Source organism: Cryptotermes secundus, unplaced genomic scaffold (genome assembly GCF_002891405.2).
Source record: "Cryptotermes secundus unplaced genomic scaffold, Csec_1.0 scaffold617, whole genome shotgun sequence".
Lineage (NCBI taxonomy): Eukaryota > Metazoa > Arthropoda > Insecta > Blattodea > Kalotermitidae > Cryptotermes > Cryptotermes secundus.
Genome location: NW_019724592.1, coordinates 556,837 through 575,181, shown reverse-complemented (window position 1 = coordinate 575,181; position 18,345 = coordinate 556,837). Strand labels below are relative to the sequence as shown.

Genomic DNA, 18,345 nt, shown 5'->3' with positions numbered 1-18,345 from the left:
ACTGATGTTCATGGGTTCATAACTTAAAGGGCCCAAAGTCCAAATTTTTCAGAATGACTGATGGTACAGAGAGGATGGTCATTATGACACCACCATCATGAATACAGCACAGTAATGATATCCAAACTTGCTTCTTAATTATTACTGTCAGCAGAACTTTCATATAGGTACATATTACATTAATTATCTGCTACATGTTTCTGCCTCTTGGTCATCATCATGTATACACATTCATTGTTGGCTGCACAGGTCACCCCTTACATTGGCTGTATTTTGTGTTGTCGGTTTGATATATTGTAATGTAATGCTACACTATATAATTGTATGTCCTTGATTTGAAGATTAATTATTTATTAAAATTTGTTGAGTTCTGATGTTCTGTTGTGAAAGTTTTGTTCTTTCCATACCTACATTTATTTTACTTTTATGTTGCTTTGGAAATTTATAATGCAGATGTGGTTTGTCACAGATGGCTTGTATGTACTCTTTAAACTGTGATGTGGATTGTCGTCTTTTTTTTTTTTTTGCTGAGTTCCATGTTTTTGAATGTGTGGTTGTGATCATCTCATTTTTCATTGTTTAGTTTTGTGTTTCTGATGGTGGATTTCTTGCTGGTTGTTTTCTTTTTATGTTGTGGTGGATGGCCTAGGATTGGTGAGGGTTGTCATGGGTGGCAATTGTGTGAATCTCCACCAAAAAGATTCCAAATCCAAAAACATGGAACCCACCAATGAAAAACAAGATAACAGCCTGCACAACAGCATAACAAGTACACACATGCCATCTGTGAAAACCCACATTTTCACCTGCAAAATATCAAAGTAACCTCAAACAAAATGAACATACGAGTATGGGCTTTAGAATTTAAGAAATTTTAACAATTTCGAAATTTAACATTTTAATAAGGACATAAATTGTAACATTACACCTTGTTGTATCAAGCCAACACCAAATTTACCCACTGTGAACATGGGCCATTGTAAGGTGTGAACAGTGCAACCAGCAGTGAATGTGCGTACTTGATGATAGCTGAATNGAGCTTTTGTCAAGTGTACTGCTGTTTTGATTAACTTATATAACTTTTTCATTCAGTACGAAATGTGTATTGGTTGAGGCACAATGCTACAAGCTGGAAGGTTGTGGGATCGAATCCCAATGAGGTGGATTTTTTCCATTTACGTAATCCTTCCAGCCACACTATGGCCCTGGGGTCGACTCAGCCTCTAACAGAAATGGGTGCCAGGAATATTCTTGGGGGTAAAGGGTGGCTGGCGCGTAAGGCTGACAACCTAACCACCGTCTGTGAGCCAGTTGTCTAGATAATGTGGGACCGTCAACATCTCACAACCGTATCGGCCTCCACGGCCTGTTACAGGGATACCTTTACTTACTTTACTTTTGTTAACAAAACTTGTGATGGAAATAAATATAAATGGAAATGCAATATAATAAGATGATATGATCGTTGAAGACACCTGTGGCCTTCCAAACACCAAAGGCCACGCTCGGAATGTGACACCATATTATGTCAGTTTTGAGTTAGTGCCATGTAGTCTTGTCCATCGGTCATGAATGCCATAGATCAGTTCACACACTATCTAGATTAGCAGGCATTTAGGCATATTCTCATGACGGCATGCATTTAATTGCCAGTTTGCCTGTGACATACCATGCGCTCTAATCAGAATTATGGTTTAGGCTTCATACATTTCTAGTGACTGTGGTATTGAAATGTAACTTCATGAATTTTCTTTCTTTAGTATATGTTACTACTATTGTCTACTATCGGCATCTGTTCACTTTGTACCATCTTTGACAGCCTTTACAAATACCTTGCTGCAAAGAGAGCATTCTTTCATGTGTCAAAGTGAGTAGGAATTCTGCCAGAAGAGTTGCAGTAACTATTTTGAGTTACTGGAGGAGAGAATGTCATTTCTGTACAACCCTACATAACCATTTCTTAACTTCTGTGTCAAAGACTACACATAAGTTGAGAAAGCAAGGAAAATTGTATTGCCATTAACGTTTTAAACGAGTTTTAGTGCGTTTGGCTTCATTTTATAATTTAGTGTTCCAGAAATGTGAAATGTAACTTTTACATGGAATTACATGTAAACTAGAAGTATGGGTGAGTAGAATTATGCAACTTCCAAGAGAGAGACTGCTGTTTGAAATCCTTATGATACATTACAAATATTGTGTATATTAATTCAGGAAATATGAACTTCGCAAATACTACCTGAAGGACGTGATTACATTGTTTATGCATTTTGATATAAATGTACATAATACAGTCTTGCAAATGTAACGCTTGATAGATCAAGCGTACATGTGCGTGCGTGCACGCACACACACACACACCCAGATATATATACGAGGGAGAATCGGTAAATATGTCACAAACGTAAGTAAAACAGGTGTGGAGGATGTAATAGGTTTTCTCTGTGTATCACTAGGTAGCAGCACAGTCCAGCTTCATGACAATCGAGGTAGCAGATGCACATATGAATGTTCAGAGGCTGGTTTCAGTGGTCGAAATGGGGACTGTGCTTGAGGATTGTACTACCTAAGAGCAGTGTTCTGTTGGGCGTTTTTTGTGGGTAAAAGGACTCAATGCAATGGATATTCATAAAGAAATGTTTCCTGTTTACGGTGGGAAGTGCTAGTTGCATAAAGCATTTCAACTGGGTCAAGAAATTCTCTCAGGGACTTTTCAAAGTCAAAGATAATGCCCAACCAGGTTGAGATTGCGACAGAAGAAATTGTGCAGCGGATGGAAGAGTTGATTTGAGCTGACAGAAGGATAACAATAGATGGTGTAGCAACTGCACTAGGAGACTTGAATGGTTTAGCATACATCATAATGCATGATCGTTTGAAATTTCGGAAAGTGTGCGCACGGTGGGTGCCTAAAGTACTGAAGACTCGAAAACAATGAACTGAATGGGTCTGTCCTTGCAACATCACTTACTGTATGCAGATGAATTAGAAGATATGCTTAACAGCATTGTTACTGGGGACAAATCATGGGTGCATCACTACTAACCCGAATCAAAGCGTGCTTCAATGCAATGGAAACATCGTAGTTCACCTTCAGCCAAATAGTGTAAGGTTACACAATCAGCTGGGATTGTTAGCCCATTTTCAGAAGTATGGTGAAAATATGAATTGTGCATTATACTCTGAAGTTCTGTTGAAGCTTTCGGATTCACTTTGCAGAAAACACCCAGGCCAACTGGCAAGAGGGGTACTGCTTCATCATGACAATGTCAGAGCACATACAGCCCGAGCAACCCAGGAGAGAATTCAAGAGCCACAGTGGGAACCTCTTGAGCACCCACCTTACAGCCCGGACTTTACATGTAGTGACTTCCGTCCACCTTGGTGGCAGACATTTCACTGATGACGAAGAGGTTGACGCAGAGGGATGGAAGTGGCTGAGACAACAGTCAAAAGACTTCTGTGCTACGGGTTTTGATGCGCTGATAAAGCAATGGGACAAGCATATCAATACTGTTGGAGGATATGTCAAGAAATAAATGTTTTTTCCGGGTTCAGATATAAGATGTTTTACGTTTTATATCCGTTTGTGTCTTATTTACTGATTCTCCCTCTTATTTGATATGTTTCAGCTCTATGAGGCCATCATCAGGCCCATATGATTGTTAGACTGACACTCCACTGTATCATTTCACTGTATGTAAAACATATGATGCTGTATTACATATACTAATATATATTAAGTGCCCAACTGATGCAGCAGGACTCAAATATAATATTATGAATATTGTTATATATAGAAAAACTTTCAACATAAAAACTCGCAGACTGGAGAATATTTATTGAAAATATTTTCCAATTTTATTTGATACAATTATTAAGCACAGCGTAATCAGTAAAATGCTTGGATATTCACAGTGTTATGGGACATGGCACCATACAGTTGAGCTGGTAGGTATTAATGTTATGAAGGAGCTTACCAACTTCGTCTATAAGATAGAATAGTGTTCTACAATGAAGGCGGGGGTGGCAGTTCCTCGCACTACAATGTGTCACATTCCAGAAAATGGTGATTTCATCACTGCTCTGAGAACCTCATGTCTCACACAGTAATATGCTTCGCTGCTAAAGGCAGTGTTCTGTAAGAATGTTCTGTACAGAGTATAGTATGGTTCTGAGCTATTCTGAATGTCGCATATCTACACACATGAATGGTTGTTTAGTGTGTTAGCGTGTGACCCTCCTGGTGAGTAGGAAGATGTGGGTTTTCTTGTAGCTGCATTCAGTAAAAATGAAACTTAAGAGGGAAGCTATTAATTATTAGTTCAAATAAAAAAGTAGAAACCAATAGCAGAATGGACATTTTGATGGATGGATTGGACATCTAATGTTATTTCTCCTAAAGAGTAATTGTAAACTGAAAGTTACACCCAAGTTTCTCTTTGCCAGAATCATGGTGATGTTCAGCATGTGATATTATTGGATGTCCATTATCAAAGCATGCAGTATCCACTCATTACAGTATTTTGGCAATTTTGAGGTAAATTATCTTATCTTATTTTAAAGAATAAACATGTAACATGTGGGACCAAAGAGTGTTCAGTAATTGCGTGAGGACTATGAATATGGATATTTATGAATGAATGTACTGTATGTAGGTTCTTCATTATTTGAAATAGATTGGATTCATGAAGCTGGCCTCTTTCTGATTATTCATATCAGAAAATTAAATGACAGTGTTCAAATAAGACAAGGAAAATAAGCTGAGCATAATACGTCTAACCCGTCTCTCTGTTCTTGTGTGATATGTGTTTAGTCATAGAATGATGATGTGTGGCTGAACAATAATAATTGCGCCAAAAACGACATCTACTGACAGCATCCCTGTAAAACTTTAAATGGTTCGCTAGTCACTAGACCACCCTTAATTAACTTATGTGATATGTGTATCCATACCACATTCAAAATTAAAAGTCATTCAGCCTATGTCTAAAGTATAACTCAATGGTACATACTGCATGTTCCGTTTAAATTGTTACCACGTCGTAATAACGTTAAGTAGTATGCAAATACAGTATGCGCCAAAAATACAGTACTGAAATGAAAAGACATCCTGTTGATACAACTGTCTATTCATGTGAAGGCCCATTGCATGACAGAACCTTCACAAATCCTGAAGAAGTGGTCCGATTAACAAGTCCCTGTAGCGTTCTTGGGTGACGGTAAGAGCATTGCCTTCCTCTTCCTCAATGAAATAGGGGCCTAATATACCATGTGCTGAGACGGCACACCATATCGTGACACGTGTACTATGTAGCAGTTTCTGGACGATAACATCTGGCCGCTCAAAACCAAGGAAGCGAGTTGTCTGGCGACCACTTCCGTATGAGCGGAAAGAATACTCAAATATGAATACCTTTTGCTCCGTCGAGAGACCCATTTCCAACAAGAACTGCACAACACAACTTCCTTTTCACTACTGGGAAGAGTGCTGCTGGAACTGTGGCCCGTAGACAAACGCACATGCATGTTGAAGATGCGCGAGTTTCAGTAGTGTAATTTTTGGCACATACTGTATAAGTCAGCTCATTGTACTAGTTTGTAGTGATTGTAGCCTATGGAAAATATGTAATGTAATGAGAGACCAGAATATAGTGTTGCAAGATGCCTCATGGTTTATGCTTTGCTTCTGATGCCTTGGAATTGTAATCCTGTTAAAGCCCTGTCCTATAACACATCCTGTAATGAATGATTTTTAAGTCTGTATTTTTTACTATTATGCAAATTGGCGATAAACATTTTGGAACAGTCAGGTAAAGCATAATTGGTATAGCAACTGGCTGTGAGCTGGATGACTGAGGGATTGGAGTTTGAGTCGAGGAAGGGTCAAGAATTTTCTCTTCTCCACCTCGTCCAGACTCATCTCCAACTAGTGCCGAGGTCAAGAAAATATGGATCTATACATCTACTCCCCTATACACCTTCATGGAATAGTGCTTAATTAGTTAAACACAGGAAGAACTTTACATTTTACCTTACCTTGAAGAAAGCAGTCTTCTGGGATTTGGCACCGTGTATATGTGGTGTTAACACCATATATACACGGTGCCAAAGCCCAGAAGACTGCTTTCTTCATAGTCACCGCCGTGAAAGCCTCAAATCTTACCCTACCTTGTCCAGATGCTTTGAGGTCCACCCAACTTCCTATTCGGTGGGTATGGGGAGCTCTTTCCCAGGGGTAAGGCGGCAGATTCGTGAAGCTGGCCACTCACCTCCAGCTAGTGCCAAGGTCAAGAAAATGTGGATCTATATATCTAGTCCCCCATACACCTTCATGGCGTAGTGTTTAATTAGTTAAGCACAGGGACAACTTTCTAAGATATTTGAGTACCAATGCAAAATTTGTTATGTTCAGAGCATTGCTCTGAATGCATGGAAATGTCATTCTGTGTTGCTTGAATACTCATGTGCTCATTTTTATTGTTTATGATAGTATTAATCCATTGTTAACTAACATTGTATCCGAGGTGTGGTTCATGACTTTCCAAAGAGCTATAACATGTCTAAGCATTTTGAAGGCAATTCTGAGAGTGCTTATATGTCATCTTGACATCAACAGATGTGATCATATGTTTCACAGTATTTGTTGATCAAAGTGTGCTTTATTGTTGATATTTGCTTAAGATAACAATCCAACCTGCTGCCATTTAAATGTTGCTGCAATGGGAGGCATAATACCATTTAAAGAAGTATTAATGGGGTTATCAAAGTGATGAAATTAATTTAAATTTGAATAATTATGAATTACTTACTGGAAGTAGTTTAAATGGCTGGTGATGTGTCTCAGGGTTACAAATTATGGAAATTCTTAATCATCTTAACATATTTTACTTCAGTTACTCTGGAATTTCTATTTTATTTTTAACCATATTTGTTTTTAGTCATGTAAAAATTTGATACAAACCATAAGCTCTTATTTGTAAACATATTGTAGCTTCTGTTTATCTTGCTGTAGGATAGTTGAAGACAGAGAATGGTGAAAACCTAAATGGTGCAAGAGAAATTGATGTACTGTGGTATGATGGTCACAGTTGTGCTTCTCCCAGTTACTTTGAACATGAAATCTTGGATGAGTTTGTTGATGAATGTGGTTTGGAACAACCTGTCTTCTACGTCATATGAAGATGCCTGTAGTTAGGAATACCCAGAAGTTCATCTACTCTCATTTGCCATGCCATTGTGCACTGAAGGTTAAGTTGAAAAGTAGATTAATGGTTTTCATTTGATTGTTCAGAGGGTTGGTAAATGCTCTGTTTTGATTGAAGTCATCAGAGCTATCTATAGATGCCCTTTGAAGTGACTTACATACAAACTAGTTTTCATCTTGTAGTGATGTAATATTTTGTGGTAGGTATGAAAGTGGCAAATATTTATACTAAAGCTCTGATTGAAATAATGATAATTTTATTTGGACAGTCTGTTGTATGATTTTTGCACTTACCTTGCAATATATTATTTACCTTATTCAATTGTCCAGGTCAGATGTACAATTTGCACATTGAAAGTGACTGATGTGTCGTCATTTTTAATTAAAACATTCATTTCTTTGAATGTTGCAGTATATTTGGCATAAAGAATGTAAAGAATAATGTGCTCTGTCACTGTATTTGGTTTTGATTCCATCCACTCTTGATGGCTTAGTCCGCAGACCTAATAAAGTGAACAGCATTGGCATCTTCATTCATAATTATTTTAAAAACTTTATTTTTGCAAGTTAGATGTTGTATTTTGTATTAATTTATTTTGGAGACTGTACTCTCACATATTATAGCATGTTGACCTGTTACTGGGTAATGACCTTGAAACAAAAAAAAACATTCTCTGCTAGGCAAGCAATTCTTAATAAGCAAATATATGCAGCTGTTATTAGGTAATGACCTCAAACAAACACGTTCCCATTGAAACGCTTGGTGTCCAACAGTGAATGGTGTTTTCTGTGTGGTCCATGCTCAGATGTTACAGTTGAGACAAGTTTAGAAGTTAGTTGTAAGTTGTAAGAGAGGCTGTGAAGAGAAGACTTGGTCGATGTAGCTGAAGAATCACCACTGTTACTGTTAAACCCGTTACCAGGCAACAGCTGGTGAAGACAGAGAAGACTGAAAAGAATTACCATGTACTCTAATGATTTGCAAAGTGTGGAACTTAGCGATAGTGTTATAGTTATTTGTAGTTGCGACCCATAAATTGCCAATAAATCCAATCTCCAATATGAAACCCTTTGATATTTGGCAATATTTTTCAAAAGGAGAGACACTGTGTCATGTTCAGAGCCTCTGTGCTCTGATCTTTTGTCTGTTCTTGCATTGAATAGAGTCCTACAGAATCTTCAGACACTCCAAAATCAGATGTCACCGCGCCATACACATGTACATATGTGTGCATTTGATATCCAGTGGAAAGTACTGAAAGTACTGAATGGATTTTAAAATTTGTTCTCACATTTCTGAAATATCAGCATATATCTATTTAGTTGAGACTGACAGCTTTACATTTCTTCATGCTGTGTGTGCAGTAAACCTATTGTGATACAAAGAGTTTTTCTTGTTTTTAAAAATATGAAGGTTGGAACTTTAATAGTGGCAACTATTTATTTACAACTGATACAAAATAGATGCATGTTTCAAAGTTTTACTGTCCTTCAATGTAGTCACCAGCATTGTGTACAACCCGTTGCCAGTGATGTGGAAGTCGTACNACCCGTTGCCAGCCATGTGGAAGTCGTGGGGTACCTTTAGCAGCGCGTGTTGTGTTGATTGTTCGAATGGAGCGGTCTAGAACAGTTCTGAAGCGAATGCCACGAAGTGGTTCCTTCATCTTAGGAATCAAGTCGAAGTCACAAGGGCTTAAGTCCGGTGAGTATGGTGGACGGTACAGCATTTCCCAGCCCCATCGATCGAACAAATCAGCCACAGCTTGCCATTTCTGCATTTCCGTCAAATCATGCGGAACCCATCGTGATGTAATTTTTCTCATGCCCAGGTGTTCCTTCAGAATGTGAAGCACAGTCGTATGCGCTAATCATGTCTCTCAGGCCAGCTCACGAATTGTATGGCTTTGATCACTCTCCAGTAATGCGGAAAGAGCATGTACTTCTTCACTGACACTAGGACGACCTGGCCGATGCATGTCTGCCACATTTTGGCGTCCCTTGTTGAAGGCTTTTACCCACCTTGCCACTGTTCTGTAAGGCAATGCAGATTCCCCTTGCCACTGTTCTGTAAGGCAATGCAGATTCCCCGCAAGCCTCTTGAAGACCTTGGTGACACTGTCGTGCTGTACGGCCTCTGGCACATTCAGTCTTTATCCAACTCCGTTGTTCCTGTTTCAAAAACGTGACAACACTGCATTAGACCGCCAGCTAACATGAGGCTCTGTTCTTTTCATCACTGTGCATGCTTGTGATGTGGGAAGGGAGAGTCCATTTGCTCTGAGGTAAGGTAGGTATGTAACTAATGTATGGTATAAGTAACATTATTTGGTTCCGTTGCATGGCATCTCTACAGCAGTGTTGCCACTATTAAAGTTCCAACCCTCGTATCATTATTACCAGTGTGGGTTTCAACATAACAGATCAACTACCAATCTGATCTATTGCATTCATCAGATACTGGAGAAAAAATTGGAGTACAAGGCAACAGTACATCATCTATTTGTAGGCTCTAAGAAAGCCTGTGATTCAGTTAGGAGGGAAGTATTGTACAATATTCTGATAGAGTTTGATTTGTTTCATTCTGGTCCGTCACACTAACAGTTACAAATATAAATCACTCCGTCCAATGTGACCTGTAAGTTTTTTACTACATGAAAACTTAACACCCTTACATGTTTCACTAGTGAAAACAGCATAGCAGCCACGAGCAAACCCTGGACGATATAAAGAACCTCCACATCAAGATAGCCAGGTGGCACAATATCTGCCCCATATAAGAGGGATGATGAGAGGACGAACACAAGCCTGCATGGTTTACGAATTTTAATTATTGACAATCCAAAAAACTTTTAATTGGCATCAAGACATTTTATACAATTTTTTAAAAAACTTTACATTCCCAGGAAACTGCTGTGTTTGTGAAATGCTCCATCTAGTGTACTTTGTATTGTAGCATATAATTGTATGTACTTTACGTGTAAAAACTTATGTGATGGTGGTTTCCTATTTGTAGTGATGTTTGCCCTCTGAAGATGGTCCACAGAGACCGAAACATGTAAGGGTGTGAAGTTTTCATGTAGTAAAAAACTTACAGGTCACATTGGACGGAGTGATTTATATTTGTATTCTGATAGAGTTTGGGGTACCCATGAAAGTAGTTAGGCTTCTTAAAATATGTTTAAATGAAACATATAGTAAAGTCCATATAGGTAAACATTTTGTCTGATAATTTTCCTATCCAGAATAGTCTAAAACAAGGAGATGCGTCATTGCAGCTACTTTTCAACTTTGCTTTAAAATATGCCATTAGGAAGTTCCAGGAAAACCAGATGGGACTGAAATTCAAAGGGGCACATCAGCTGTTCTAAGTTGATGATGTGAATCTACAGGGTGATAATATAATTACCATAAAGAAAAACGCAGAAATTTTAATTGAAGCTAGTAAGGAGGTTGGTACAGAAGTAAACAGAGAAAACTATGTATATGTTGCTGTCTCATCACCAGAATGCAGGACAAAATGACATAAAGATATGTAACATGTTTTGAAATTGTGGCGCAGTTCAGATGTTTTGGAACGACTATAAGAAATCAAAACCTGATTCCAGAGGAAATTAAGAGGAGATTGAATTCAGGTATTGCTTGCTACCATTCAGTCTAAAAGCTTTTGTCTTCTCATCTGCTGCCTACAAACATAAAAATTAGCATATACAAAACTATAAATTTGCCTGTGGTTCTGTATTGTTGTGAAACTTGGTCTCTGACATTAAGGGAGGAACATAGATTGAGGGTGTTTAAGAACAGGTTGCTAAGGAGAATGTTTGGACCAAAGAAAGATGAAGTGACAGGAGGTTGGAGAAAACTGCATAATGAGGAGCTTCATAACTTGTACTCTTCTCCAAGTATAATTAGAATGATCATGTCAAGGAGGATGAGATGAACAGGACATGTAGCACGAATGGGGGATAATAGGAATGCATATAGGATATTGGTAGGAAAGTCAGAAGGAAAAAGGTCACTAGGAAGACAAAAACATAGGTGGATGGACAATGTTAAAATGGATCTTAGAGAGATAGGATAGGATGGTATGAATTGGATTCATTTGGATCAGGATATGGACCAGTGGAGGGCTCTTGTGATCACGGTAATGAACCTTCGGGTTCCTTAAAATGCCAGGAAGTTCTTGAGTAGCTGCAAAATTGGCGGCTCTGCAAGAAGGGCTCAGCTCCGTGAGTGAGTGAATAGGTTGATGGGAAGGGTATTTCAGTAGCTTTGAAATGAGCATGACATGTGATCTATGTCTCTAGGGTAGAAGTTATGCTGCTTTTTCTAAGACAACTTGTGTGCAGAAGACTAGCTCTTTAAAACTTTGGATGTTTGTTCTCCAAGATCTGATAGCCATAAAGCGATATACTTTGGCAGGAATTCCTACCTTCACTAGGATTTCAGTCTACAAAAAAAAATCGTAAATTTTTTAGGGGAGCAGGTTGGAAATGCCTTTTTTTCTGTGTTGATTTGATATGGAATGACTCAGAAATGTTTCTGATAAGATATCAATGTTTAAACGTGCAGTTTCCCTAAAGATAAGTACAGTTGTTGTATCTGCAGAAATTACAGCCAAGTTAAACCTGAGGTTACTGGTATAGTGTGAAGTGTTTCTGATAAGATATCAATGTTTAAATGTGCAGTTTCCCTAAAGATAAGTACAGTTGTTGTATCTGCAGAAATTACAACCAAGTTAAACCTAAGGTTACTGGTATAGTGTGAAGAAAAATGGTAGTCTTTCAGTGATTTAATATGTCTCATGTGAGCATTCTAACTTGCTAATCTCATATATTCAATTTTTTTTTGTGTGAGTGTTAATTTCATAAAGTAAATAATTCTGCTCCCATATTTAAGTGATTGGTTGGAAATTTAATACCTTTCTTATTGCTTTTTATTATAACATTAGTAGTACAGTTTGGATTGAACCCACCACCTTTGGAAAACTTGGCCAGTATGCTAACTACCAGCCATCAGACTAGACATAGTTGTTTCCAAATCAGTTGCCATAATGTGGGAGTGGAGCCAGCCCACAAATGTCATATTAAATATACCTCAGAGAGTTTACAATATTCAACATAATACTATGTAATGAATCAGCCATTGTCACAAACCTTTAGTGAAGCAGAAATTAGTGGTTTAGGTTGGTAGTACTGAAATAATTCTTAAACATAAGTAGGTTGGCAGCAATATGAATTGTTATAGCACTGACACTTGTCATGTGCAGTTCAGTTTGAGAAGTGCCTGTCATGAACGGTGTATTGTTTGTGCATTTCTCTACAGGTTACTGGAACAACATCAGAGAAAAGGAGTCAGCAGCAGGCACAAGTAGTTCAGGTGACACCTCGAGTGAGTTTATCTACATCCCCTGGCACAAAGGTTTTCACAACCACACAAGGTGGAAAAGTCACATTCCATGTGACGACAAATGCAAGTCTGCCCACAGGGATGCTACCATCTCAGACTCCAGAATCCTTAACATCTCAGACCAAAAAGCCCATGCCACCAGGCAGAGGCATTCCTCCACCTGTTCCACCTAATAAGCCTGTTGTACCCCCCAAAAAAGAGACTGTTTCTGTGGCAGTCCGTCGACCAGAAGCCTCTTCTTCGACAGCTGACAGTGTTCCAGCAGAAGGCAAGAGCCAGAAGCTGATATCCGGAGGTGCACAAGGAGTGAAGTTTGGTATTTCTGTAACTAAGGACAAAATCCCCACACAGGGTGTGGAACTGGTGGATAGTAGGAGGGACCCTCAGGTGGGTGCTGGGTCCCAGTGCTCTTCATCTGCCTGTGCCTCTTCTTCCACCCATGTAGAAGCAGCCAGTAATGCACGCAGTGGGCCTGCTCCTGCATCTATCCCTACAGACTTGCATGAGTCACCTCCCACCACTTCAGCTGCCCATGGTTTTGAAATGCTCGATCCAGAGCTGGCTGATTTCCAGCAGATATTAATTAGCATGGCTGCAGGTAAAAGGGCTTGATATTATTTCAGTTTCTATATTGGTTTCAGAGGGTTGGACAGATGACTGCTACATGAAATCGTATTTCCTCACACACAGCTAGGGGTCCTTGTTAGTTGTGTAGGATTCTTAGCTGAGTTTCTTAGTTTTTAGGAATACGTAGTAGATAGGTATATGGTGCAGAAGAGGATGTCTTAATTACAGAATAATAAATTTGTGTTCTTTAGTGGGTTATTGTGAATATCGAAATGCTATAGTCAGCTTCTGTATTTAATGGTTGTGAGATTAAATAGTAAAATACTCGCCAGAGGTCAGTCCTGTCTTTTGAAGGGATTAGGTTTTCAGAGTGTTTGTGTGCAAACTTCCATTTTCTTGATTACGGTTCAAGGGAGGGAAGATCATTGTCGTTCCAAATTGTCAGCATTGGTGAAACAGATTGCACTTTGTAACACATTAAAGTATGTAGATTTTCAGGTTTTTGCAACAGTGGGTATTAAGAGTTTTATCTTCCAGGATATGACGCTGTGTAGTCTGTTGAAAGTCAACCGACATTTTGGAGCAACATGTTGCCTCCATCTTCAGGGTTGAAGAATAAGTCAAGCAAGAATTGAGCATGAAGCAGATAGCAAGCACTGCCTTCCTTATACGTACTTCAACCCTGAAGATGAAGGTGACGTATTCTTCTGAAACATCAGTTGACTTTGAGCTGCCTACACAGTGTTATGTTCCAGAAGTTAGTACTCTGCGTTAAATTATTCTTTCCTTAAGATTTTCGCAGTCTGTGTCTAATGTGTAACTTTGAGTATCATCATCATCACCACCACTGGCACGAGAGCCCTTTGTGAGCCCTTGCCTTCCTCAGGATTGCTCGCCATTCTTCTCTATTCGATGCTACATTCCTCCGGTTCTTTACACCCAAAATTCTTATGTCCTGCCACACACATTCTTCCCATATTAACCTTGGTCTTCCCACTCTCCTATTTCCTTCGTAACTTGAGTATAGTCACATCATATGTTGAAACTGTTGCAGTGTTTTGGCTTAAAATGCACTGTCCCTCTTCATCCTGAAGTGGCGACTTCAGGATGTGCTGAAATGCTGGGACAAATTGCCTGAAGATGGCAGCTGCAGTGTATGCTAGAATATAAGAACAGCTTTGGTATATGATGCAGCTAAACTTAAAAAGTTGAAGCCAATTATTGTCGTCATCATCATCATCATCCATATGTTTTGGAAATGAGTCTAGGACAGTGCAAGGTCTGTGATCATTGTATATACAGCATGTCCCATTATCTTGTTCCCTTGGAATAACTCTTCTGTTTAGCATAGATTAAAAAGTGTTTCAGATAAAGGTTGTTCAGTGTACTTAATGGAGTACACACTGATTGTTTGACTGATTATGGTGGACCAAGAAGTTGGTCCACTTGTTCTCTTGACCTCACACCATTGGATTTTTTATGGGAAACTCTGAAGGGTATTTTGTACCACGATACTCCAGCAGCACCAGAATATGTGCAGGAACATATAATTGATGAGTGCTGCCATGGATCCACAAGTAATTGAATGATCGAGGCGGCCGTTTGTCCAAGAATTACAATGTTGCATTAACTTTAATGTTCAACACTTTGAGCACCTTTTGTAAGTCATTTTCTGGCTCAGAATACCAAGTTATTCATTCAGGTTGATATTTTCAAATATTTGAATTCGGTTACACNTGTTATATTTTAGCGTCCTGTTACACTGATTCATGTCCATGGTTTATGCTAACCGTCTTACAGTGTATACACTTTTTCAACTTATTCTTCACTTCCACACTACATGTTTCAGCACTAATGTGCCATCCTCAGGTGTCTTTATGCATGTTAAATTATTGTACTGCATGCATCATGGCATGCAGTACAATAGTTTAACGTGCATAAAGACATATGGCACGTTAGTGCTGAAACATGTAGTGTGGAAGTGAAGAATAAGGTGAAAAAGTGTATACACTGTAAGACGGTCAGCATAAACCATGGACATGAATCAGTGTAACAGGACGCTAAAATATAACAGTTTTGAATTTGTCAAATACGAAGTATAAGGTGTCATTTTAAAGACTTTATAGTGACTTCGATATCTGAGTAACAGAAAATGTTATAAACAATTTATATATGTTATTGTATGACCCTTGAAAAGGGAAATTCTTCATCTGAAACGTCTTTTTATTCAGTGCTAAATAAAAGAGTTGTTTCAGTTGTTCAAGATAAATGGAACTCTCTGTATACATGTGCACAGATTTTTTACAAAATCAGCATCCTTTTGGTTCTTATAGGTATTGCAGACAGCATTTGATATATGTACATCTTGCTTTATAATGTTTGTCTTGCGTTCCTTGTGACATGACTGTACTTTGGGTAAGATGTAAGGGTTCTAAATTATTAATCATGACACCCACATACATTTCAGTATCATTTCAGAGATGTCTTATATCTATGAGTACCATACTCTTCAATATTTTATGCCTAATGCGATTTGCCTGCAGAAGTTAATATGTGACAGAGCAAGTCATTGAGGGAAATACATTTGAATACAGTATGTCACATTTCAGAAGTGTGTTATAAAATTAAATACCACCCAGCAAGTTGTCTATTTAAAGAAATTAAACTGAATAATCTGCCCATATGCATCACATTAAAATTATGTTAGGTGGGTGTCTGAGGATAAATGATCATACAGAATTACTGGGTTTTTGGACCTTTTCCATTGTTCGGAATTCTAGGTAATAGAGGACACAACGTTTTGGAAACTGGATCTGTTTCGCTTTTCACATGAGTAAGGAAGACACCTACTCAGTTGGGCCCCTTAGAAAGAGCTAATCTCAATTGGATCTTTTTCCGTCTTCAGGTGAGAAACGAAGACGGAAACAGATCCAGTTTCAGAAATATCATGTTCTGTATTACCTAGAATTCTGGATGATTGAAGGAGTCCAAAAACTCAGTAATTGTATGTGTCATCCACCATCGTCAGAACCCTTTAGAATCTATAAATGATCATGTTTTAAAAATTTTAATTGTGTTTTTATCATATGAAAGAGAAACTCTGTAAGTTTTATTTATGCTGTGTGTTGTATCAAGTGCACATGGATGTGTTACCTCCAAACTGAGTGATATTGGAGAAATTGCAGAGGACACTCAGCAGTTGCTATGAGAATGGCATCCAATAACTAGACGTCTTTGTTGTGTGCATGTGTGTATGCAGATGGCAGAAGCAAAACCAGTTATTAAGAGTTTAGAGGGAGTTGAGAATGACTTTAATGAAATTCCTGCTCATAGAAGGGAGACACCTTGATTGCCAGTAGTGTCACATATGAAGTGGAAGGTGTAGGGCAGGCTTTCATTTGGAGCCTGAGAAAGTCATAGAAAGGGCATGTCAGGAACTCAGAATTGCTCAGTGCATAATACATGCTTGTGTTACACAAACATTTGAGATTTTGTGCATACAACATCATTTAAAGGAAGATATAATTAGCACAGCAAGAATTTGCCTCTCTAATGCTACAGAATATGGATGAGGATGGTGAGTACATAAAGTGATTCATCTTCTCTGATGAAGCAACTTATCACACTAGTAGTTACATGTACAGGTTCAATTGCTGTGTGTGGGATTCTGAAAATCCCCACATTGGATGGAGTTTGAAAGAGCATGTGCTAAAGTGGATGTCTGGTGTGCCTTAGCGCATGACAAGGTCATTTGACCCATCTGCTATGTGGGAGACATCATTACCAGTTGTGCCGCAGTTGTTTGTGGTCCCAGAAATTAAGAAAAGAGTTCAAAGAAGATGGAGAACTACCACATTGGTGTGCAGTCATCAGTAAACTTCTGGAGAGCACCTCTCCTGGAGGATGGATTGGATGGCCTCCAAGGTTTTGTGATTTAACCCCCATGGACTTCTTCTTCTTCTTCTTCTTCTGAGAGTACAAACAAGACTAGGTCTGCTTCACAGAGAGTCTCTTAGCCTGTGCTGTGGAATGAATCCCACCATACATATGTGACAGCACTCTCTGGCCATTTTTATATCAGATGGACATTGCACAAGTGTTAAGGGGGTCCGGGAAGAAGTTTATTAAGATGACAAAACTTTCAGGGTTTCTCTTTCATATGGTGAAGACTGCGCTCTTGCAGCTTTATGATTATCACAATAACATTTTTTAAAATGTGTCATTCTTCCTTGGGCATCTTATATCAGGTTCAGGCATCACAGAATGAGTCAGCATTTCTTTTCACTTTCGTTCTTTCTGTGTTAGATTCAGGTATCACAAAATGAATCACTGTGTCTTCTCTTGTGTTCTTCTTTCTTTTTATTGTTTAACCTCATTCATAATTCTTGCTTTTAAGTAACTGTACTGAAGTGGATCTGCATCACCATAGACTTATGGATGTAGACAAGAAAACTTCACCAGGAAGTCTATAAAACATGCTTTGGACAAATAACTTAAAGGTTGCTTTGCATGTATAAGATACACATCTTTATGAAAGAGATCTTTAAAATTTTTAAATGTTTGTACTTGAATTTAGGATGCAGGGAACATACAGAAGTAACATCAAGGTCTCCAAGTCTAAAGTCTCTTACTTTGATTTGCCTTACAGCCCAAATGTAGTAGGACCTAGGGATCTGAAATCCTTGATATAAATCATATAGCTTTGTATTTGTTTTTGTAGTTTTGAGAATCTCTCCTCCCCTTTCTCCATTAAATAAGTGGCAATGCTAAGGCAGTCATGTCATGCTTACATGATTCTGCTAGACAGACAAAAGTATAATGCCCTCTGTGTATTTTGATTACAAATCATATAATCACTGATGTGTGCATGTCCTCTGGATGACAAAATATATTTGTGTGTATTCTTGTGTTGGAAAATTATGTTCATTATTTTCATTTTACTGAATAAAAATACTTCACTGCATGTGCCAACATTTCCTTTGATAATATAGTTGCCTATTCTTGTGTGTAAATATTTGATTAGCACTGATGTATCTGGTTCATTGATTTTGTGTTTTTTCAACAATTATAAAAGACAAGTCCTTCCAGTGTGACTATTTCAGTTTTCTCACTTGATCATTCACTAGCATTACATGTTTCGATCCATTTGTATACACAGCACA

The 18,345-nt window shown here is 38.4% G+C and overlaps 1 protein-coding gene across 5 annotated transcripts in view; it reads left to right on the top strand.

Annotated features, from left to right (window-relative positions):
* Positions 1 to 18,345, top strand: part of LOC111862383 (uncharacterized protein CG10915) — a 68,535-nt gene that overhangs the window by 42,293 nt on the left and 7,897 nt on the right. For 4 of the 5 annotated variants that reach the window (XM_023847717.2, XM_023847715.2, XM_023847714.2 and 1 more), the window contains one exon: positions 12,533 to 13,214. In XM_023847717.2, the coding sequence (XP_023703485.1) occupies positions 12,533 to 13,214 (682 nt within the window). The remainder of the gene's footprint in view (positions 1 to 12,532; positions 13,215 to 18,345) is intronic. The other variant, XM_023847718.2, reaches the window with a different exon arrangement.